Raw genomic sequence first — 23,956 nt, forward strand, 5'->3', positions numbered from 1 at the left:
TGAACATAGAACTCTTTCTCTGCCAAAACCCCTACAACATTAAATATCTTCTGAAAGCAGACACCCTGTAGAATAAAACTGTGGTAGTTTCATACTTTTATACGTTACATGGTATTAGTGCAACAGTTTGTTCAGCGCAGAGTTTCAGCAATGTGAATTTCAGCAAAGTGAGATGGCAACAAAGTTTAGTACCCTAAATTTTCTATAGGCGATGCTTTAAAAGCCCATATAAGTCATCAGTTTAGAGTTAATCAATGGCCCTAGAATTAGTGTTCTCATTCCAGTGTGCATCGCAATATGTAACGTGCGCAACCAACAATTTCATGAATAGGTGTAAAAATTGCTCAAAGGGTTTTCTTTTGGAGAAGGAATGGGGGGGGGCATAAGATTCTAAAGCGACATTAAAGCTTTGGGGCTTTTTTTTTTTTTTTTTATAAACATGTTATACTTACCTGCTCTGTGCAATGGTATGCACAGAGCAGCCCCAATCCTCCTCTTCTGGGGTCTCCTGATGGCACTCCTGGCCCCTCCTCTTCTGCAGGAAAGCAGCTTTCCATGGGGGCACCCGTGCGGGCTCGCTCCCAAGCTGCCCAGTCTGCGTCCACTGACAGAGTGGGCAGCTCAGCCCCGCCCCGCCTCCTCCCTCCACACAGCATCAGTCTGCTCTCGTGCACATTGCTGGATTAGATTGGGCTCAGGAAAGAATAAGGCGGGTGGGGTGGGAATTGTGCAGTACAGAAGGTTTTTCCCCTTATTGCACAGAATGCATTATAGGTGAAAAACCTTAAGGCTTTAGAATCACTTTAAGTCATTTTTTTATTTAATTTTTTCCACATTACACTTTATCTCGTGTAGTATATTTTTCGAGACAGGTTCTCTTTAATGCCGTTTCACACTGATGTGATGCGGGATGCTCAGTGAATTCTGTGCTTCTTTCCTGCACCACATCACTAATAGCACTCCGTTCATGCGAACCACTGGGGGTGTCTATGTTACGGACGCCCCAAAAATGGCTCGCACAATGCAGTGCGAGTGGCTGAATTGGATCGCATACAAAAGAAGGTGCAGTTAGAGCAATACAAAATTAATTACTCAAATTGCACTGCAAAGAATCACATGTGATTTGAACAGGAATGTGGTGCAATTCCTGTACAAATCACATGCGGTTTCCTGCACTGCAATAGTGTGAACTGGCACTAATGCAGGCCACACATGGGTCGAATTCTGAAACAATTTTCTTTTGAAAATCTTTTCTAAGAATTTTAGTTTGAATTTCACACCAGTAAAAGACAATAGAAATGGCCGATTTTCGAACGACCATCGAATTTGAGTGATGGAGCATGTTGGAACTTTTTTGAAAAACAAACGAATTTCTAATCAATGATGGAAGAATTGTGGGAGAAATGTAATTGAAAAAGAAATGAGTATTATCTGTGACCTGGAAATAAAAGAAAATTCATGACCACGAAAATGTATTTCTGTAGCAATATGAGGTGAAACTAAAGCTTTGGTTGGTCAAGTTTTGAAATCAATGGTGGCACTATTGGATTACAAAACGTACACAAATTCTGATTTTCTAAAGAAAATTTGTTCAGAATTCGACCGATGTATGGCCTGCATTAATGAGACTTTAGGTGAATAGTCTCAGGGTATGTGGAGGTGATCAGGTGGCTGTACAGCTGACTAATCACTTCCACCTGACAACCGATAGTTGGCTATTCAGATTAAACACACACTACAGCAGACGGGAGTGTGTGTAAAACTCTCTTCTGCTGCTAAGATATGCCATATATTGATGGCAACAAAAGTGTTAAATCTGTCATTGCTACAGAAACTTGAAAAACTCCATTACTGCATTATATATTGCTATATTGATCTTCTGTATACACCTTGTATAGGACCATAAAATTGTGCCTTTTAACTTTTGCTTCCTCTCTTCCTCTGTAATACCTTTCCAAGCATTATTGATAAACACATCTGAAGGAAAATTTACCTTGTGAACCCCTAATGTTCCAAATGGAAGGGGTTTGCCAGTCTTAGTATCAATAAGAAGCACTTCAGAGTCCAAAATTATGCTATTTCCACCAGGGAAAGCTTTGGGAATATAGTCTTTGAAATGAGCAACCTGTATACAAACATATTTAGTATCTCATTAAATAGATATACACTACACACACACACACACACTTTCAAACACCTGCATGCAGTTCAATCCACTGAGTTTTCTATTAAAAAAAAAAAAAACCACACAAAAAAATAAAAACAAAAACGAATAAACTAGGTACTATGAACTTTTTGCAATACCAGGTAATGATACATGCCCTCCACACAAGCTTCATAGGACCCATACTGAATATAACTGAATTCATCATATATGGAAGATGCTACTATTTAACTACCTGGTTTCATGCTAGAGGGCAGTCAGCTATCTCAGAGGCGCTAAGAAGATGCTTTCATACTCTGGGATATTGCTGGAAAGAAGAACTGCAATTTCCCTCCGAGAGTATTCACACATGATCCTTAAAAAAAAAAGGAAACTTTTTAAAGGCTAAGTTCACCATTGGGAACATGTTGTATGTTCCACCTGTTTTTAGGGTGGAACATGTAACATGCTCCAGCCCCTGAAGCCTCTCCCCTCCCCACAGCAGGCTGGGCATCTTCTCTCCACACCAGCTGTCACAATTTGAAAAAAGAGCGTAGCCAAGCAGGGTTCCGCCTACACGGCCATGTCATTCATTCACAAGGGCACTGGTGAGTGCTCACATAGTCCACTGAGCTGCCTTGACTGAAGTAACTGCCTGCATCAAGACGTATGGGCAGAGAGCTACCCTAACAGTCTGCAAGAGCCCGACATTGATCGTGGGTGCAATGATATACAAGCTCCTAAGCAAAACAAAAAAAAATGCATTTATAATATTTTTTATTAAAGGTGAATTGACTGTCCATACCCATCTAGAAGTTCTCATTGGAAGGCAGAGAATAAGACAAGGAAAAAAAAAATACACATCACACAAAAAACTAAAAGGACTTGCCTTATGGGGAAGAACGGGCTTCAGGCTACGGCTAAAATAGCTGAAGTGATCACCATTTTTGTGCACTTGGACTCGTTCTCCATCGTACTTTATCTCTGCATACATTCCATTTGGACATTTCTTCATAGCATACTCTACAGATTTGCAGGCTTCAGCCTATAAAGGTGGGAATACAAGCAACAGTTGGAACATTTTTGAATAAAACTTTTTTCTATTCCTACACAAACCTCTTTTTAGGAGTTTCTTTCACAAGTCGCAATATAAACCCTTTACGCAGTGAGATTACTTTAATCTGGCATTCTGGGGTCTGTCACTAAAATAGAACACACCAGTAATTTGCAACTGCAAGCCTCCATGGACTGCAGCAGTACACATTTTTAAGATTGCCAGGCAGAAGCACGACACTGTCAATTTGTAAGAGCTTAAAAGAGGCAGACTATCTCCTGTGATTTTTTTTTTTGTGCATCACATTGGTGGCCACTAAGGACTGCAATTGACAAGCACTGTTCCAGAATACTATACTAATAAAGAAGTATAAAATAAAAATGATCTGTAACTGAATATAAATTTTTGATATGCTGAATTTCCTCTCTCTACCCAAGCCTGTTATAAAATGCACAGATTTCTTTTCCACGCTGCACAGATCTTATATAATGCAGCAATTGAAACTATTTTAGTTGACAACTGGATGCCAGATTAAGGTGATTGCTTAACACAGCTATACCTTTTTTAACAATATGAAGCTAGACAATGCTGAAATTGTGAGTTAATCTGCTTTGAGGACTCTCTTCCCATGAATCATTTAGAGCAGCTACTTGAAAAATGGTTCCTCCTTTCCAGTGTAAAGGGAATAAATTGTTAAATATGCCTTCTGCAAAGTCAAAACCTTACTGATAGAAAATTGATTAGGTCACACATTTTCCCAGTCTTCCATCACAGCAGATACTTGTATTCATAAAATAAGGTTTAATCTGTCAGCTAGGTCATCTCTCTGTATTGTCCCAACTCTATGGTTTGGGTGGTACCAGTGGGTCTTTAAACCATTTGTCTACTTGTTTTCTGGTCTACTACAGAATCTGCATTGTTATTGCTATCCAATGGCACCAAGTTTATTGAAAAGAAACAGATATGTAATTTTGAAAGCGTATTCACATGCTAAGTGGTCTAAATCTGTGTGCATTACTCATACTGAGCAATTCGCTTCCTTTTCATTTTCCAGCTTACTTTGGATATATAAAAGGGTACAAAATGCCTGGTTCCTATTAGACACTTTCACTGCTACCCACATCAGGCATCAATACAGTTTTCTCAGATCAATCTACATTTAGAAAAAATACTTTATTTGTTCACGGTTTATACTGTATATTTTGCAAAGCATTATCCTGGGAGTCAAACAATACAACCTTAAATTAATATAACTAAGTCAAAACTGGAAATACAGGCACCCATTTATGGAGTACAGGTATGTACTTGGATAAGGTTCATACCAACATAGGCTGAACAGGCGTCATAAGCGTAGCCTTTATGCTAAGTGTGCGTTTCATGCCTGGTGCTTGCTGCTGGTTTTGTAGCACACGTTCCACCACATCTCCCAAATTACGAGATGCTTTGAATGCATCATATGCATTAGGATCAAGAGAATCAAGTCTAGAAAAAGAAGAAAACAACATTAAATATTAACCAAAGCAGTCACCGTTCAGCAAAAATACACAACTCAGAATTAAAAAGGGAGTGTATAGTCCTTTCAACTTTTTTGCTACTGTACTGTTATGATACTGTAAATCAAAAATTGAAATCTGGAATGAAAGAAAAGTTTGCCATGTAAGCACAGAAGAACCAGGCCCCTACAGGTGGGCCGTTAAAGAAAAAAAGAGGCTGCAAGGAGCCAAGCAAGCCACACAGTAGACATCTCAGAACAGTGAGGACAGGTAAGTATGTGATTTTTAGAGAGGCCAGGGGAGGGCATTGGGTCCCATTAAGGGTATCTGCACTAAAACAGCCTTTATTCCTTCACCTGCCCTACCTTCATGGATGGCTCTCCCCAATCAACTAATCAAATGTGTACATTTTTACACAACACAGAAGTTAGTCAAATCAGATTCAGAAAGACAAGTGTTATACTACACTTAAAAAGGATATCATCACCTTTAGGAACATTGTAATTTTACACCCATAATTTAGGGTGTAACATGCTCCTATATACTCACCTCGTGCCACCAGTGCTCCCCTGTGACAGCAGGTGGCGCATGTTCTCCCAGCACACTTTTTGAAAACCGCATGGCTGTGTGAATAAATGAACTACAAGTATCGGCCACTGTAGTTGACAGCTTGTAGTTCTCAATGAACTGTGAGGGTGCTGGTGAGCACTCACAGTTCATTGACTCTCCTTGCAATTCAGTAACTGTCTGACTGTATAGGAGGTATATATTGCTGACCATATGATGACCCCCGGGGGACTCGGGGGAACAGTAAGTACTGTATACAACATGTCATATCACTATAATGGAGTACAGGGGAGCTGGGATATACATTACTCAGTAATGTATATCCCAGCTCCCCTGTACTCCATTATAGTGATATGACATGTATACAGTAATGTATATCCCAGCTCCCCTGTACTCCATTATAGTGATATGACATGTATACAGTAATGTATATCCCAGCTCCCCTGTACTCCATTATAGTGATATGACATGTATACAGTATGTATATCCCCCTCCCCTGTACTCCATTATAGTGATATGACATGTATACAGTAATGTATATCCCAGCTCCCCTGTACTCCATTATAGTGATGACATGTATACAGTATGTATATCCCCCTCCCCTGTACTCCATTATAGTGATATGACATGTATACAGTAATGTATATCCCAGCTCCCCTGTACTCCATTATAGTGATATGACATGTATACAGTAATGTATATCCCAGCTCCCCTGTACCCCATTATAGTGATATGACATGTATACAGTAATGTATATCCCAGCTCCCCTGTACTCCATTATAGTGATATGACATGTATACAGTAATGTATATCCCAGCTCCCCTGTACTCCATTATAGTGATATGACATGTATACAGTAATGTATATCCCAGCTCCCCTGTACTCCATTATAGTGATGACATGTATACAGTAATGTATATCCCAGCTCCCCTGTACTCCATTATAGTGATATGACATGTATACAGTAATGTATATCCCAGCTCCCCTTATAGTGACGACATGTATACAGTAATGATTACTGTATACATGTCATATCACTATAATGGAGTAGAGGGGAGCTGGGATATACATTACTGTATACATGTCATATCACTATGTTCTCCCTGTGCCTGCGTGGGTTTCCTCTGGGTACTCCGGTTTCCTCCCACACTCCAAAGACATGCTGGTAGGTTAATTGGATCCTGTCTAAATTGTCCCTAGTATGTGTATGTAGGAATGTGAGTTAGGGACTTTAGATTGTACGCCCCTTGAGGGTTAGGGACTGATGTGAATGTACAATATATATATATATATATATATATATATATATATATATATATATATATATATATATATATATATATATATAAAGCGCTGCGTAAATTGACAGCACTATATAAGTACCTGAAATAAAAATAAATAAATATGGACTGGGTAATGTGTTAGGAATGTAAGGATGCCCCATCGTTTGATGGAAATTAAAAGTATCAACCTACAGAGTACTTAATTCAAAGACACCCTGAAAATCAAAGTGAAAAAATGATGCAGCAGGCTAGTCCATTTTGCTGAAATTTCATTGCAGCAACTCAGAATGGTACTCAGTAGTTTGTATGGCCCCCACGTGCTTGTATGCATGCCTGACAATGTTGGGGCATGCTCCCAATGAGACAATGGATGATGTCCTGGGGTATTCCCTCCCAAATCTGTACCAGTGTATCACTGAGCTCCTGGACAGTCTAAGGTGCAACCTGGCAGCGTCGGGTGGACCGAAACATGATATCCCAGAGGTGTTCTATTGGATTTAGGTCAGGCAAGTGTCTGCCTGCATACTCTCGCCACATGAGGCCAGGCATTGTTGTGGACCAGGAGAATCTCAGGACCCACTACACCGGTACCTAATGGCAGTCAGGGTGCCACTGTCTAGCCTGTACAGGTCTGTGCATCCCTACATGGATATGCCTCCCCAGACCATCACTGACCCACCACCAAAATGGTCATGCTGAATGATGTTACAGGCAGCATAGTGTTCTGCACGGCTTCTCCAGACCCTTTCACATCTGTCACATGTGCTCAGGGTGCACCTGCCCTCATCTGTGAAAAGCACAGGGCACCAGTGGTGGACCTGCCAATTCTGGTGTTCAATAGCAAATGTTAATTGAGCTCTATGGTGCCGGGCAGTGAACACAGGGTCCACTAGAAGATGTTGGGTCCTCAGACCACAGTCTGTTTCCGATTGCTTGGTCAGAGACATTCACACCAGTGGCCTGCTGGATGTCATTTTGTAGGGCTCGGGCAGTGCTCATCCTGTTCATCCTTGCACAAAGGAGCAGATACTGATGGGTTAAGGACCTTCTATGGCCCTGTCCAGCTCTCCTAGACTAACTGCCTGTCTCCTGGAATCTCCTCCATGCTCTTGAGACTGTAATGGGAGACACAGCAAACCTTATTGATGTATTGATGTGCCACCCTGGAAGAGTTGGACTGCATGTGCAACTTCCGTAGGGTCTAGGTATCGCCTCATGTTAGCAGTAGAGACACTGACCCTAGCCAAATGCAAAACTAGTGAAAAACAGTCAGAAACGATGATTAGAGAAAAAAATGTCAGTGACCGCCTCCTGTAAAACCATTCCTGTTTTGGGGGTCGTCTCATTGTTGCCCATCTAGTACACTGGTTGTTAATTTCATTAACACCAAAGCAGCTGAAAATGATTAACAACCCCCTCTGCTACTTCACTGACCAGATTAATATCCCAGGAGTTTAATTGACTTGTGATTAAAAAGTGTTCCTTTAATTGTTTTCGAGCAGTGTATTAATATAATATATACACACACACAATATAATATATACACACACATGCTCTAAGATTGTATAACAAACACACACCACTTACACATGTTTGGCTCCTGCATTCATTTTCAAATCATGCTTGATTAGCCGAATGATGCACTTCAGATCATTACTAGTACATCTGCAAATAAAAATAAAAAAAAAAAAAAAAAAAAGAGAAACAAATTGATTATACAGTACAAAAGTAAAGCCTTTTGGAATGTTTTTAGCATTTGTGTTCATTATTCATTAGTCCACCAGTTACTTGCTCTGAATGTTTTTCTAACAGCAAAGTATGGTTCGCCACTCATAAAAAGGAGTGATATTTTCACTTGCCTTTCAAAAGGTTTTGCCTTTTTTTTCTAAATTTGTAAAAATCTTTACAGCCTTTATTTCTATTTTTTTCTTCACACTATCAAAGTTAACATTAATTTTAGAGCAAAATTAAATTCCGGATAGCCACCTCCAATTTAAAAAGGTTCAAATAATGCGATTTTTCATATAACCGATGTGAGAAACTTTAACCACTTTACAACCGCTATAGCCAAATGACGGCTACAGCGCGGTTGTCCAGTTCTGGGAGGGCGTCATATGACGTCTTCCCAGAACGCCCCAGCACGGTCTGTGATCGCTGTGTCCTACGGACACAGCTGATCACATGACAAGGTAAAAGGCCAATCACAGCAGCTTTTACCACGTGATCAGCTGTGTCCAATGACACAGCTGATCACAAAGTAAATACAGTTGCCGGTTATCGTCAGCACTTTCCTCACGCTGTGACAGCGTGAGCTAAATACTGCCAATAACCTGCAAGTGTCACAGAGGACATCTGCCCTGGTTATCAGTGCAGCCCCAAAAAAGCCCAGCAGTGGAGCCCATCAGTGCCACCTATCAGTGCAGCATCAATTTCCACCAGTATCAACTCATTAGTGCAGCCTATCACAGTGCCACCTTAGCAGTGCTGCCTAATCAATGCACATCAGTTAAGGAGAAAATTTAGCTGTTTGCAAAATTTTACAATAGAAACAAAGAACAAAACTTTCTTTTTTTTGCTCTATTTTTGTTTATAGTGCAAGAAATAAAAAACCCAGTGGGGACTAAATACCACCAAAAGAAAGGTTTGTGTGATAAAAATTTCATATGAGTACAGTGTTGCATGAATTCACAACTGTCATTCAAAAGTGCAACAGTGCTGAAAGCTGAAAATTGGCCTGGGCAGGAAGGGGGTAAAAGTGCCCATTTGGCAAGGGGTTATTGAGGTAGAAGCAGAATTTTTCCTGATTTCTCACACCTCTTAATGTTTAAAGTTGAATTCCAGAAATTCAGCCACTTTTTACAAAGTGAAGGCACACTGAGTTAAGTCCAAGGAAGTACATGACACCTCCTGGGTTTATCTCTATCATTTATAATCTGAAAGGTTTATGGTTCTGCTGAAGCACACACTGACATAATTGGAGGGCAGGGTCTGTGGGAAAGGACAGAAGCACACAGAGAAGCTACCCAACCCTCCCCTCTGCTGTCCATTCACAGGAGCCTTTGTATTTTGTAAATGAGTTTGCATAACACAAAGGCTTCTGTAATTGGGCAGGAGGAGGGGGTGGATGGGCAGAGCAGCTGCAGTGACTCTACTGTTGCAGATGCCCAGACCAGAAGGTTGGGCTCCCGGAACTAGCGCGGTCTTCTGGGAGTGCAATAAACTTGTCAGACGTAAATACAGATACGTCCAGGAGATGTCATGCACCTTGTTGGACTTAACTCATAGAATGCCTTCACTTTTTTTTTTTTTTTTTTTTTTTAAATTGGATGAATTCCCCAAGGTCAGCTTTGAAGACTGAGATTGACCAAATAATGAAAAAAGCAGTATATGCTTACTGGAGCTGTACATAAAAAAAAAAAAAAAATGTAAAAAGTAAAATTTATGAAACTCTTAATGATTACAATTCTAGTGGCCAGTGATGTTTGCTCACCTTTTAAAATAAGCACTTTGGTCTCGAAATGTGGCCTGTAATATCCGGTCATCTTTTAAAATAAGCACTTTGGCCCCAAACTGCAACAAAGTGGAGCCACTGTGTTGATTGTTAACTAATGTCATTATTAAAGTGGTTGTACATATACCCAGTGAAGGAAAAATCTTCAGATGATATACAGAGACAAAACAAACCTCCTAGACAAGTCATACCTGTTTATCTGAAGCCCTTTCTTCTTTATAGCCTTCTAAAACACACAGATCAATGGCTATTTCTCCAGCAGCTAGTTGTCACAAACTGCACAGCATAGAGCAAGGAGCTGAATGTATTCTGAGAATTAAGTGGAGGGGGGGGGAGGGAAAGCCCCCCCCCCCCCTTTCTACATAGTCTTACAGAAAAACATTAACAGTGGAGACTGTCAATCACCTTTTGTGTGCTTGAGGAGGGGTGGGGGGGACAGTGCTGTAGTTTTACAATTACTTTAAAGGGTTTTCGGACTCTCAAAAGAAGGCAAGTAGTTCTGTGAATGGAGGAGGTTTGGACGGCTTTCATAATTACCAATCCTCCAATTACATAACTATCTGCTTTCTGAGAAAAGAAACAAAATATTTTCTCAATGACTAGGAGCCAAGTGAGCAACCTCTATACTGTAGAAGTAAAAGATTTAAAAGCCACTGCAGTTAGTGCCAATTTTTGCAGTGCATACCGCCCAAATATTGTTTTTAGACTCTCATACTTTTAAGTGCTCTCAATGTACATGGACTACTGATCAAACCTATATTTATGATCACTAAATAGGGCAAAAATAAAATCTAGTTGTTAAGTGCACACAAAAGAAATTGGTATAAAATATGATATATTCATAATAATGTTTAATGTCCCACACAAATTGAAGAATTTTTCAGTTCCACACTTCAAGATATTACCTGCATGCAATGTCCTCCAGTACTTTCTGCTGGTCTTCTTCTTTGGTCATTTTAGAAAGTTGGTTGAGCAGGTCATCTACTTCTTGAATTGTCAAGAGACTCTTAGCAGCTGGTGGAAAGGTTTTACTTTCTTCAAAGAAAATCCGAACAGTCTCTGACACATCTCCCTAATTACAAATACATGATTGCTTTAGAGCCAATAATTAAGGCTTTAAATGTTTCTTCTCAAATTAAATGGATCTAAAAACTCCATTAACAGAATTGACTAATTTTCTTTTGCCTTACCTGCTCAAGGTCTCGAACCATTTCCTCTAGGTTGCAGTTGAATATACGACTAAAGAGCTTAACAATTTGTTTATCGTTGAGGTTGTACACACTCTTGATAACACCTGGTAGCAGCAGTTTTATTGTCAAGTATGTATCTCCATGGAAACCATCTGTACAAAGCAGAGCATTTACATTCACAATTACTAGCTTACAATCATGTTCTACAATATCATAACTCTGCATTCAAATATAATGTATATTTGTAAAGGATATTTGAAAATGATAAAAAGACAAATATTACCAGACATACAGGAAATTGTTAAACAATCCTATAATACGTTTAACTTAAGTAGCACAAGTACCTCCACTGGTTCCCTTTGTTAGGAAATCCTGAATGATCTGGGTCTTGGCATTATAGCTTGGCTGCTCAGCAACCATGGCACACACTTTGCGGAATTCACGCAGTAAACAGTCCTTGTGCTTTGCATCACATTTTTCTGCAGAGAGACTTGAACCAATACTGGAATTGGATGCGGATGACGAGGGTTCAGACTTTGCTGTTATGATTAGAAAGAAGTTACCATGGGTTTGCACACATTGGAACACTACAACGTCATGTTTTGTTTACCCAACATTTACACAGTTTATTATTTCACTGCAGAGGGATACACCAACTGCTTCATTTGTCTATAGGACAGGCGGGAGCTGTTTTTTTCTGGGTGGATGTCATGACGTCCTCCCCAGAACGGGTCACACTGTGGTGCGATTTGGCACCCGATGTTTCCACCGTACACAGCCAATGACAGATCACTGTCAAGGGCCACTGCTGGTAGCAAGCGATTGCTGTGACCAATCACAGCAGATCACATGACGATTGTACACAATGGATGGCTTTCATTCATGGTGTACTATTGCGTTGCTAGTTGTGATTGGTTACAATGATCACATGGCACAGACAGGGCCAATCACAGTCCATTTTTGCCTTGTGATTACCTGTGGCCAATCACAGCTAACTACAACAATACACACTGAATAAATCGATTTCATTCAATAAAAATGGCTATGCGATATTCACTGTTATAAGCAATCATAATTTGTAAAAAACAAAAAGCCTGATTCCCCCCCCCCCCCAGAGTAGTACAGTGTTACTATGGTAACACTGTGTATTGCCCTGGTTACAGGATGCACAAAAAAAATCATAAAAGTAATAATTTTTTTTCTTTACATACTGTCGCGAGTCAGCATTCCTGAGCACTGCCATACCAGTTATTAGATGATGCCGAACAGCACTGGCAACAGTAAGTGTAACAAATAAAAAAACACAAAAAAACTATTTTTTTTTTAAATTTCTTAATTTTCTTGTGACAAAAAAATGACCAGTTCAAAAAACTTGCCATGCCTCTAATTAAATACCTTGGACTGACTACTTTCCAAAAAGGGATAATTTGGGAGGGAGGGGGCGGGGGATATGTTATCTGTACTGTTCTGGTGTTTTCAGGCCTCAAGAAATGAGACAGACCTTCAGTACATCAGGACTGATTGATTTTCAGATATATATCCCATATTTTGTAGACTCCATAACTTTCACACAAACCAATTAATATACACTGATTTGGGTTATTTTTACCAAAGTAACGTAGCAGAATACATTTTGGTCTAAATTTATGAAGATTAAGAAGGAAAAAAATGTGCAAATAACTTAACAGAAACAAGGAAAAATGCTTTTTTTTTTTTTAAATGTTCAGCCTATTTTAGTTTATTTAGCAAAAAATAAAAAAAAAAGTGGTGATTAAATACCACTAAAAATAAGCTCTATTTGTGTCACCAAAATGATAAAAATTTCTTATGGGTACAGTGTTGCATGACCGCACAATTGTCAAAGTGTGAGAGCACTGAAATCTGAAAGTTGGCCTGGACAGGAAGGTGGTGAAAGTGACCGCTACTGAAGTGGTTAAATACTACATTACAGTTTTATTGCTTAGATTTAAAAAGTGTAAAGCACACATCTGAAGTCAAACACATACCTGAAAACCCAGAAAACTTCAAAGGTGAAGGGCTGGGTGCAGGCATTTTTGCTGGAGATACACTTGGCGCTGTTGGGGGTTGATTTGCCTTTGAAGGAGTCTTTTTCCGAGGTGTTGGTGCAGCTCCAGCTTTAGTAGCAAGTTCTGGGAATGTATCCAAGTAAAACGACACATAAAAAGACACAAAAGCAACAGATTTATTTACTTAATAGGTGATGCACCAATCTGTAATTTGCTGCTGCATATGAAAGCAAAGCTCATTACTATTGAAAGAAAAAAAAGAAAGGTAACCAATATACACATCTCATCTACAAAATGTCAGCAGCATAGTGTCTGGTAGTCTGTCATTTATAAGATTGACTCACAGTACTTGTACAAAAGGTCAAGTCTATCAAATTCTAAAACTCAGACACTGCCAACACCTAAGCTTTTTCCCTCATGTTCATAGTACTGGAAAGACAAGTTCTTGAAAAGTTAAAATTGAAAATATTTCTGGTTGCTCTATCCAGAAAAACAGACGTTATAAACCAACAGATGGCCAAGGGGTTTGGCACAGAATCTGTTCAGATGTATCACTGACCTTTGGTGAAGTATACAGAACACTTTAGGATTAATACAAATAAAACAGGGGAACAAAACTATGACTGTATAGGAATACAATTTAAATATAAAATACTTGCTATGCTTTGAGAAACAGATTTTAAATAATATAAGGCATCCATAGGAATTAGATGGTATCTGGTTAACTAGCATGCACCAGAAGCACAACTGTTGTCTAAAGCCAAACCTTTCCTAAAAGAAATGTGGTGGATACCATTCTGACTTCCTCCTGAAAAACTTAGGTGGCTGGCTGTAATGCTGACCTACTGGCTTCAGTACTTTGGGAAAATAACCTCTAACAAATATGCATATACTTGGGTGTATGATTAGCATTTTCAGTAGGTTTCCCCAGATTTCTCTTAAGGAACCCTTACCTTTCACATGCTGATTGATCAGTTCTTTTTCAGCATCCTGTAGCTCTTGCCAGCCTTCAAGCTCCGTGAGGTCATCAATCTTCTTTGTGGTTGCTCGTACACGCTCCAACTTCTCAAACATGCACTTGATATGGTACCACTCTTTCATATCTCCTGCCGATTCACTAAAAGGATTTGGAACTATTTTTCCAATTCGTACCAAGCCTTTTCCTATTTTTTCTTTGCATTTCTTGCAGCCTGCAGTCCCACGCTTGGCATATTCTACACAATATCGTTGCTCTGCCATGTTGTGGCAGCCACTGATCCTTATAGCAAAGTCTAGCTGTAAGGTGCAGAAAGTAGGTAATCTTGAGCAGTAATGAAGATAGGGAGTAGTAGTGTTTGAAAAGCTCCTCAATGACAGTGGCGAAAATGTCCTTGCCGTTTGAAGAAGCAAAAGTTTAAATAATCCTTTCATACAAATGCTTGGTCTGGGAAAAAAAAGGCAGGGTATATATATAGCACACATGCTTGATGTTTGCAACCTGCAAATTTTACCAACTAATCATGACAAAAGATCAACATGTGAGTACCATTCACAAAAGCAGACAGCATGAGGTATTTAGGTGATCTAACACATTTTCCCTAAATATCACATGCGATCCTGAAACTGTTAATTCACTATACTGTTTTGCAGTATTTACTACAAAATGGTCAATAAACTCAATAAATACTGCATAAAAGGGGTTAAAGTCAATTCACAGAAGAAAATACATAAATTAAATGCATGCGGTAATTAGGTAGTGGTCCAGGCATGTGGTAGCTAACAAATGTGTTGGACTTTAACCGGTTAAATAGCTGGCAGCCAACGGTGTCCTTAACAGCCCATAACTGTCATGCTTGTTAAGGAGTGGGCAGCTGCTGCGTCCTTTACAACCAATGAACCATTAGCAGTCAGCAGGGTTCCCTGCTGATTGCTGAATGTAAACAAAACAATTGTTGCCAACTACAAATTAAAAAAAATGAAACAGCGTGAGGTCCCCCCTCCCTCAAGCCATACCAGACCATTCATATCTTGCCCAAATTAGAAAAAAAAAATGGCTTGGGGGTCCACCCCAAAAACCATACCAGACTCTTATCCAAGCAAGCAGTCCAGCTGGCCAGGAAAGGGAGTGGGGTATGAATGAGCAGCCCCCTCAACATGTTGATGAAGACAAGGGCTTCCTGCCCACAACCCTGGCCCTGTGTGAACCAATGAGGAGAGAGAAACCCAGGAGAGCCGAAGCTCTCATGCACATCGCTGGCGCGAGATGGGGCTCAGGTAAGTATAAGGGGGGAGCTGCAGCCAGAAGGTTATTTATCGATATACATTTCCCCTGTCAGTGTTCCTCGACTGCCAGCAGGGAATCTGCAGTCGGGATCCGGTGATCGACAGCTGTATCCACCAATTGCGGAGCAGGTAGGGCTGCACGCACGCCCCCTTCCCGGAACTGCAAAAATATATAAATATATATATATATATATATATATATATATATATATATATATATATATACATATACATATATACGCACACACATACGATTTTGCGCAGCCCTGCCACCCTGTATCAGTAGTTCTGCTATAGGGCGGTCGGGGAGTGATTAAGAACTATAAATATAGAGTAGATTAACCCCTTGCGGTGCAGCCACTATACATGGTCTACAATATAAGTAAGCCCCATCCGGTCTCTGATCTTACCTTTATATAGTAAAGCCCTAAAATGTATTATATTGTAGTTTATCGATTCTTAGATGTTACTACATTTTTTTCCCCTTTATTTTCATTTGTTGATCCAGCCATATATTTGTTATGTTTTATGATAAAGGATTTTTGTTTGTTTTTGGTCTTGTCACCTTTATATAATGAAGACTAAGGCTACGTTCACACTAGCATTGTGTGCAGGCGGCAGAGAGGCGTTTGGGAAGCGTTTTTACCGCTTCTCAAAGGCCTCGGACAATTCTGCACATTGCAGCACATGGTGCTGTTCTAACGGGAGTGTTAGCGTCGTGGCAAAACGGACGCCTCTGGTCGAGTCAGGAGGCGTTGAAGCCTCCTATTCTAGTCTATGGTGCCACTCCGCAAACACCCGGCCGGCGTTTGCGGCACAGTTGCGGAGCGGTAACACCATTTAAACTTCATTATAGGCATTTGTGGAGCAATTTTAACGCTCGGCAAACTCCTAGCAACCGCTGCTAAACCGCGCATGTGTTAAAAAACCCTCCGCAAACGCCGGACCAATGCTTGCCAAATGCTATAGGGGCGTTTGGCAGGAGTTGGTAAAACAGTCAAGTGTGAACAAGTCCTAAAGCACCCAGTAGTCAGTGAATACCACCAAAAGTGCTGTTTAACCTCCCTAGCGGTCTGATTATTTCAGATTTTTGGAGCTGAAAGCGGTACCATTATTTTGCATGGAAATATGTCGCTTTTTTATTGTAGGCCTGTAATTTTTATGAATGACTCACTGAAATCTGTCCGAACAAGAGTCTAGTAAACATCCCGGGTATGATAAAATTTGAAACACGAAATCATAAATTATAATTTAATAAATAATCATAAAAAATAATAATATAATAATAATACATTTAATTCAATAATATAATCAAACCAAAAACACTGAAATTTGAAATATAGCGCCAAGTTCGCACATTGCGGAGCAAAGTCGCAAAATCGTTTTCAGTGTCTGATGATGAATTTCCCCACTAATCATCACTCAATTCTGCAAGTGGTTCTGATTTACTATCGCTGTTCTCTAGCTGGTCTAAAACCGCTTTTGACCTACAGGGACGCTTTTTGGACGCCATGGACTTTTCTCAGTTTCCAGGCAGAAAACAGTCAAAATGCAGGCAGGGCACAGGACAAAGAACTCGGGACAAAATGTATGTGAAATGGGTTGAAACAGCAATGTAAAATTTGTTTGGGAAAAAAATGACATTTTTTAAAATTTAAAAAAATTTCCCGCCGCCGCCCGTACATCTTGACGTCACAGGGACCGGAACACAGAAGTCGGATGTCGGCATCGGCCGGAGGAGATGGCCGGGGACGCTGCAGGGGACACATCGCGGGAGCGAAGGACAAGGTAAGCTCTGCAGGGACTCCCTATGCAGCGCCTCATGGTAAGCCGGAGTGTAGCTCGGGGTTACCGCTTTTGGCACTGACATTTTCCCCGAGCTACACTCAGAAATACCGCTAGGGAGGTTAAAAAATTATATAGAAGTAATCTGGGTATGGCATAATGGAGTATTTAGCAGTCAAAATGTCACAGCGCTAGCGGCAGTTTCACACTTGAACATGGTGAGGGAAACCTGCGTTCCAGGTGTGTTTTCACACAAAATTCAAAATACAGTACAATTGTGATCTGCAGCAGGTGTCAATATTAGCCACTTGCCTACCGGGCACTTTTACCTTCTTCCTGCCCAGGCCAATTTTCAGCGCTGTTGCACTTTGAATGACAATTGCGTGGTCATGCAACACTGCACCCAAACAAAATGTTATCTTTTTTTTTTGTGGTATTTAATCACTACTGGGTTAAACAAACTAAAAAAAGACTGAAAATTTTGAAGAAAAAGAGAAGAGGAGTTACTGGTAAGTCCATTTTTTTTTTTTTTTTTTAGGTCTTCCAGGACAGCCCCTTGAGAGATAGAGCTCCTCACTTACCCACTAGGGCGGGGCTACTGCCTGGAGGACTTTGCGCCCAAACACCTGATCCTCACTAGAAAGCAGATCCCGGTGATAATGTCTCATGATGGTAGAAAAGATGGACCAAGTGGCCGCCTTACAGATTTGTTCTGGCAAGGCACCAGCTCTCTCTGACCAGAATGCTGACAAGGATCTGGTTGAGTGTGAATTAATAAACGGGGATGGAATTTCTAATAAATTATACAATTCTGCAATAGCCATCCTAATCCATCTAGCTATGGTGGACTTGGAAGCACTGGAACCCTTCCATGCTCCCACAAAAAGAACAAAAAGAGAATCTGAATTTCTGAACTCTCTGCATCTACTAAGACAGGCCAAAAGGCTCCTTCTAACATCTAACAAACTTAAGCTTTCCTTCTCCTTGTTTGCGGGAGCAGAACAGAAGGTCCACAAAATGATATCTTGAGATCTATGAAAGGAGGAGGAAACTTTGGGAACAAACCCAGGATCCATTCTAAGCACAATTCTATCCTCGAAAACTGACAAAAAGGGTTCCCTAATGGAAAGCACCTGCAATTCACTCGCCCTACGGGTCGATGTGATTGCTACCAAGAACACAGTTTTTAGAGTTAAAAACTTTATTGAAGACAGCTCCAGAGGTTCAAAAGGGAAAAAGGATCAAAGCCAAATCCCAAACTGGACAGGACCTGACCGCCGCTGGCCTGGACTTGGGAAGGGCCCTGAAAAAAATCCGCTATAAAAAGGGATCCTGCTGGAGGGGGACCTGAAGGAAACCACTAACGACTGAGGCCTGCACCTTTAAGGTGCTAACCAAAAGGCCATGATCTGCCCCAGCCTGGAAGAAATCTAACACGTACGGGGGATGGAACTGGCGGGAAATTTGAAAATGGCAAAGTGACATTCACTAAATTCACTAAAATAACATAGTAAAACATTACTGTATCAAACCATTTCCCATACATTTTGTCCCGAGTGCTTTGTCCTGTGCCCTGCCTACATTTTTACTGTTCTTTCTGCCTGGAAACTGAGAAACGTCCATAGCGTCCAAAAAGCGTCCCTTTAGGTCAAAAGCGGTTTTAGACCAGCTAGAGAACAGCAATAGTAAATTAGATCTACTTGCAGAATTGAGTGATGATTTGTGGGGAAATTCGTCATCAGACACTGAAAACGATTCGGCGACTTTGCTCAGTGATGTGCGAACTTGGCGCTATATTTTAAATTTCAGTGTTTTTGGTCTGATTATATTATTGAATTAAATTTATTATTATATTATTTTTTATGATTATTAGATTATAATTTATGATTTCGTGTTTCAAATTTTAACATACCCGGGATGTTTACTAGACTCTTGTTCGGACAGATTTCAGTGAGTTATTCCTAAAAATTACAGGCCTACAATAAAAAAAATACATATTTCCATGCAAAAAAATGTACCGCTTTGAGCACAGAAATATGGACATAATAATACCGCTAGGGAGGTTAAGAGAAGGCAAAAATTGCCTGAGGGCTTTTTCACTACCAAAACATGGGAATAAAATCCCATCCCCTGCTTGTTCCAGGGAACAAGAGTAAGGACCCCTTAATCCACACACAGCCTGTGCCTTCTCCTGATCCCTGGGAAGGTTGGTTACCAGATACCTGGCGGGGGCACTGGAGTCGAACTCCAACCTGTACCCTTTTTCTATCAAGTCCAGTCATTTAAACTTGGCAGGGCCCTGAGGAGGATTGAATAAGATCCCCCCTTACCCTTGTTCTTGTGTCCTGTCCAAAGTTTCTTGGGCTGGACATCCTTACTTTGCTGGACCTGCATTTTCTGACGAAAAACCCTCCTGGAGTAAAATCTCTTTTCACTCTCTGGAAATGCCCTCTTTTTATTGGGTGTACGCTCCAAAGCCTCCTGGAGACCTGGACCGAAAAGGTTATCGCCTATAAAGGGTAAGGCACAAAGGCGTAGCTAGAACGCAGAGTCCCCTGTCCAGGTCTTAATGCCCTTCTAGCTGAATTCACCAGGGTAGACATTCTCACGGCTAGTTTAACTGATTTGGCCTAGGCATCCGTGAGGAAACCTACCGCTCTAAACAGCAAAGGAAAGGAGTTTGGTATTTGCTGCTTGGAAGTCCCTGCCGACAGATGAGTCTAACTGGGTAAGCCGGCATTCCAGATTTCTGGCGACACAGGTGGTCGATAAAGCCGGCTTAAAACTGATAGAGGTAGAATTCCAGGCCCTCCATAGCAAGTTTTCTCCTCTCTTATCCATAGGATCCTTTAGAGCCCCCTTATCTTCAAATGTTAGGTCTGTCTTTTTAGAGACTTTAGATAAGGAGGCATTCAACTTTGGAACTTTGTTCCATGGCTGGGATCCCTCTTCCCCAAAAGGAAATCTCCTTTAAAGACCACCAGAATAATCCCACTCCAGCTTAATGGTATCAACCAGGGAACTATGGACTGGAAAGACCCTAGTCTTTTTAGCTGATAATCAAGGCACTGCTCATCAGTGCCCCGATCATCAGTGCAGCCTTTCAGTGCTCATCACTGCCGCCTATCAATGCCACATATCAGTGCCCATCAATGCCACATCATTACCCATCAGTGCAGCCTATCCATGCCTCCTCATCAGTGCAGTCTATCAGTACCCATCATTGCCAAATGTCAGTGCCGCCTATCAGTGTGGCCTCATCAGCAAAGGAGAAAAATTACTTATTTACAAAATTTTATAAGATAAACTTTTTTTTTTTTAAGAAAAAACTTTTTTTTTAAATTTTCAGTCTTTTTTTAGTTTGTTTACCAAACAATAAAACACCCAGTGGTGATTAACTGCTTCCCAACCATGCTATAGCCGACAAAAGGCTACAGCGTGGTTGTCTAGTTCTGGGAGGGCGTCCATGGACACAGCTGATCACGTGATAATGTAAAAGGCCAATCACAGTGGCCTTTTACCACGTGGTCAGCTATGTCCAATGACACAGATCACAATGTAAATACAGTTGCCGGTTATCGGCTGCACTTTCTTCACACTGTCACATCGTGAAGAAAGTACTGCTGATAACTGGCAGATGTAACAGGGGAAATCTGAACTGATAATCAGGGCACCGATTATCAATGCCACCCAGTAGTGCCGCCTATCAGTGCCCATCATTGCTGCATATCAGTGCATCAGTGCCTCCTCATCAATGCCCCCCAGTGTCGCCTCATCAACGCACATCAGTGAAGGAGAAAAATTACCTGTTTGCAAAATTTTATAATAGAAACAAAGTAAACCTTTTTTTTTCAAATTTTATTTTTTTTTTTATAGTGCAAAAAATAAAACCCCCAGTGGCAATTAAACATTACCAAAAGAAAGCTCTATTTGTGTGAAAAAAATGCTGAAAATGTCATATGGGTACAGTGTTGCATGACAGTGTAATTGCCATTCAAAGTGCAACAGCGCTGAAAACTGAAAATTAGCCTGGAATGGAAAGGGGTATAAGTGCCCGGTAGGCAAGTGGTTAAATACCACTAAAGAAAGCGCTGTCTCAAAAAAAAAAAAAATGGTTTGGCCACAGTGTTGCATGACTGCGCAATTGTCATTTAAAGTGCAAAAGCGTTGAAAATTGGCCTAGACTGGAAGGGGGTATAAGTGCCCAGTAGGCAATTGATCAAATACCACAAAGAAAGCTGTCTAAAAAAAAATAAATTGGTTTGTGCACAGTGTTGCATGAACGTGCAATCGTCATTCAAAGTGCAACAGTGCTGAAAGCAGAAAACTGACTGGGGCAAGAAGGGTATGAAAGTGCCCTGTAGGCAAGTGGTTAAAGTTGAAAGTGGCCTGGAAATGAAGGGTGAAACATGTATGGTGGCGATTAGAGGAACTTCACCCCCCCACACTTTTCTTTTTCTTTGTAGGGCTATCTTAAAAAAACAAAATCCCCTGCTTGCCTGCCCAGCCAATCCAGCGTTACCCTGCTGTGATTGGCTGCCACATTCCAGTTCCTGCACTACCAAATTCCCTTCCTACACCATCAAGAACTGGCTGACTGTTGATGACTTACTGCCAGATTGGTCCTGCAGCTGCTGAATGGTCCTGTTCCTACAGCCTCCTGAGAGATGGGATGGGGATATCCCAGGAGACTCCAGGAGCAGGACACGTCACTCTCACCTAGGACAGAACAGAGCCAAGGGGCAGGCCAGAACAACAATAAAACAAACACACAGCAAAAACAAAGAAAAAAGATGTGTTTCTAATCATTCCTGGAGGTTTGTAGTGGGGAAGTTAGTTTGGGGTCTGATCAGTGATCACTCATGTAGTATACACACTGGGGTTACCAGAAGGAAGCCAAGCCTGTCCTAGAATGCAGCCATGGCTCCTACAAACTATACAGGTGACAGTACAGAGGACCTATACACCACCAGTCCCAGCTGTGCTCCTCGTGTGCTATGTAAACAATGCGGACACACCGGAACGAATACAAACTTCCCCTCCGTGCTCCACTATACATCCCGCCTACCTTACCTCGTAAAGCGCCACTGCCACGTGTGTGCCGCTTTTGCCGTGCAAGGACATTCAGGAAAGCCCGAGGATGACAGGAGGCCTATAAGGCCTCGGAGAGCAGTGACCTCCCCTTTAATTCCAAAGGATGACCATAGCTTTCGGAACCCAGGAAAAGCCAGCAGGGATTACTGACGTCAACATTAAAGGAGCAGCGTGGGGAGAAAAAAATCGGAGGACAGAAATAAACCACTACGTCATCACGTACGGCAGTCCCCTGGACAGAGCGCCTCTGTGGTGATCGAGGTATAGTGATCGTTATTTACCATAACGATCGGTATTATCGATCATTACACCCTGAGCTGAAAACATTGATGGTTAGCGCGAATAAACACGTTCTTGGAACGTGAATGGAGCCTAATGTAATATATGGGGAAGCTCTGACAGTGCTACCCATTAAATCTATGTTCACACTTATGCTTTTTGCTTCATATTTTACAGAAACACACAGCAGTCCATTTAACATGCTTTCCTATGGGAGAGGTTCACATCTCCGAGTTTTCACTCAGAGTGGTTTATGGAAAGGGTCAGGGACTTTATTAATCTCTTCACGCCAGCCGAACGCAAATGTGCGGCCTCCCGGTGTCTGGGCCTAGACGCCGAGCAGCTTCACATTTGTGTTCTATTAAAAAAGGACATATGTGCCAAGAGTGCGCGCCCCGTGCGCTATCAGTACACATGTCCGGTACTCATGGAAAGGTCCCGATCTCTTTCGATCCGGACCTTTCCTGATCATGTGACAGTGTGTCACGGCGGTCACATGACCCTAAACCCTGCCCCACCTCCCAGCTTCTAAAACTCTTTAAGAGCCGGGAGGCGCCTGCATGAAAGGGTTAAACGTTGTGTTTTTGGTTTAATAGACTTTGCACGTAGTGCGTTTTTTTATGCGTTTTTTAATGCATTTTGCGTTTTAATCTGCCCAGCAACAAGTTGAAAAAAACCCCACAAAATGCATAAAAAAAGCGTCAAAAATGCATAAAAAAAGCGCTTTGCAAAAAGCACTGCTGAAACAGATCAAACGCAAACTGCATAGGTGTGAACCTAGCCTAAAAGGGAATATTGAACTTTTAGGGACAGAGTATTTTTTTAAATATCATTTTAGGTTTTTTTTTTTTTGTTTATTTTTCAAATAAACATTTTATGTCTGATAAGGCTCTATTCACATCTGCAATTTGAAATTGTGACATTTGCAGCACAATGCGATTTGGGTGCCATTATCCTTCAAAGGCACCCCAAATGTGATGCAATTCTTCCGCATGACAGGATCGTGCAGCAATTACACCAAACCGTGCCTTTAACCATTTCATTACTGGGCACTTTTACCGCCTTCCTGCCCAGGCCAATTTTCAGGTTTCAGCACTATCACATTTTGAATGACAATTATGCGGTCATACAACACTGTACCCAAACTTAATTTTTATAATTTTCTTCACACAAATAGAGCTTTCTTTTGGTGGTGTTTAATCACCACTGGGGTTTTTATTTTTTGCTAAATTAACAAAAAAAGACCTAAAATATTGAAAAGAAATGTT

At 41.0% G+C, this 23,956-nt stretch overlaps 1 protein-coding gene across 1 annotated transcript in view; it reads right to left on the minus strand.

Moving 5' to 3' along the window:
• LIG3 (DNA ligase 3) overlaps positions 1–22,555 on the minus strand; it is a 39,732-nt gene extending 17,177 nt beyond the window's left edge. Inside the window, exons 1-10 of the mRNA XM_089668453.1 lie at positions 22,389–22,555; positions 14,222–14,691; positions 13,248–13,391; positions 11,586–11,780; positions 11,242–11,393; positions 10,957–11,123; positions 8,128–8,205; positions 4,520–4,679; positions 3,033–3,188; positions 1,994–2,125 (exon numbers count right to left, since the gene is read on the minus strand). Of these exons, the coding sequence (XP_089524579.1) occupies positions 1,994–2,125; positions 3,033–3,188; positions 4,520–4,679; positions 8,128–8,205; positions 10,957–11,123; positions 11,242–11,393; positions 11,586–11,780; positions 13,248–13,391; positions 14,222–14,678 (1,641 nt within the window). The 5' untranslated portion in view covers positions 14,679–14,691; positions 22,389–22,555. The remainder of the gene's footprint in view (positions 1–1,993; positions 2,126–3,032; positions 3,189–4,519; positions 4,680–8,127; positions 8,206–10,956; positions 11,124–11,241; positions 11,394–11,585; positions 11,781–13,247; positions 13,392–14,221; positions 14,692–22,388) is intronic.
• Positions 22,556–23,956: the final 1,401 nt, after the last annotated feature.

Source organism: Staurois parvus, unplaced genomic scaffold (genome assembly GCF_062004578.1).
Source record: "Staurois parvus isolate SC_StPar_1 unplaced genomic scaffold, SC_StPar_1.0 ptg000058l, whole genome shotgun sequence".
In the NCBI taxonomy this organism is placed as follows: domain Eukaryota; kingdom Metazoa; phylum Chordata; class Amphibia; order Anura; family Ranidae; genus Staurois; species Staurois parvus.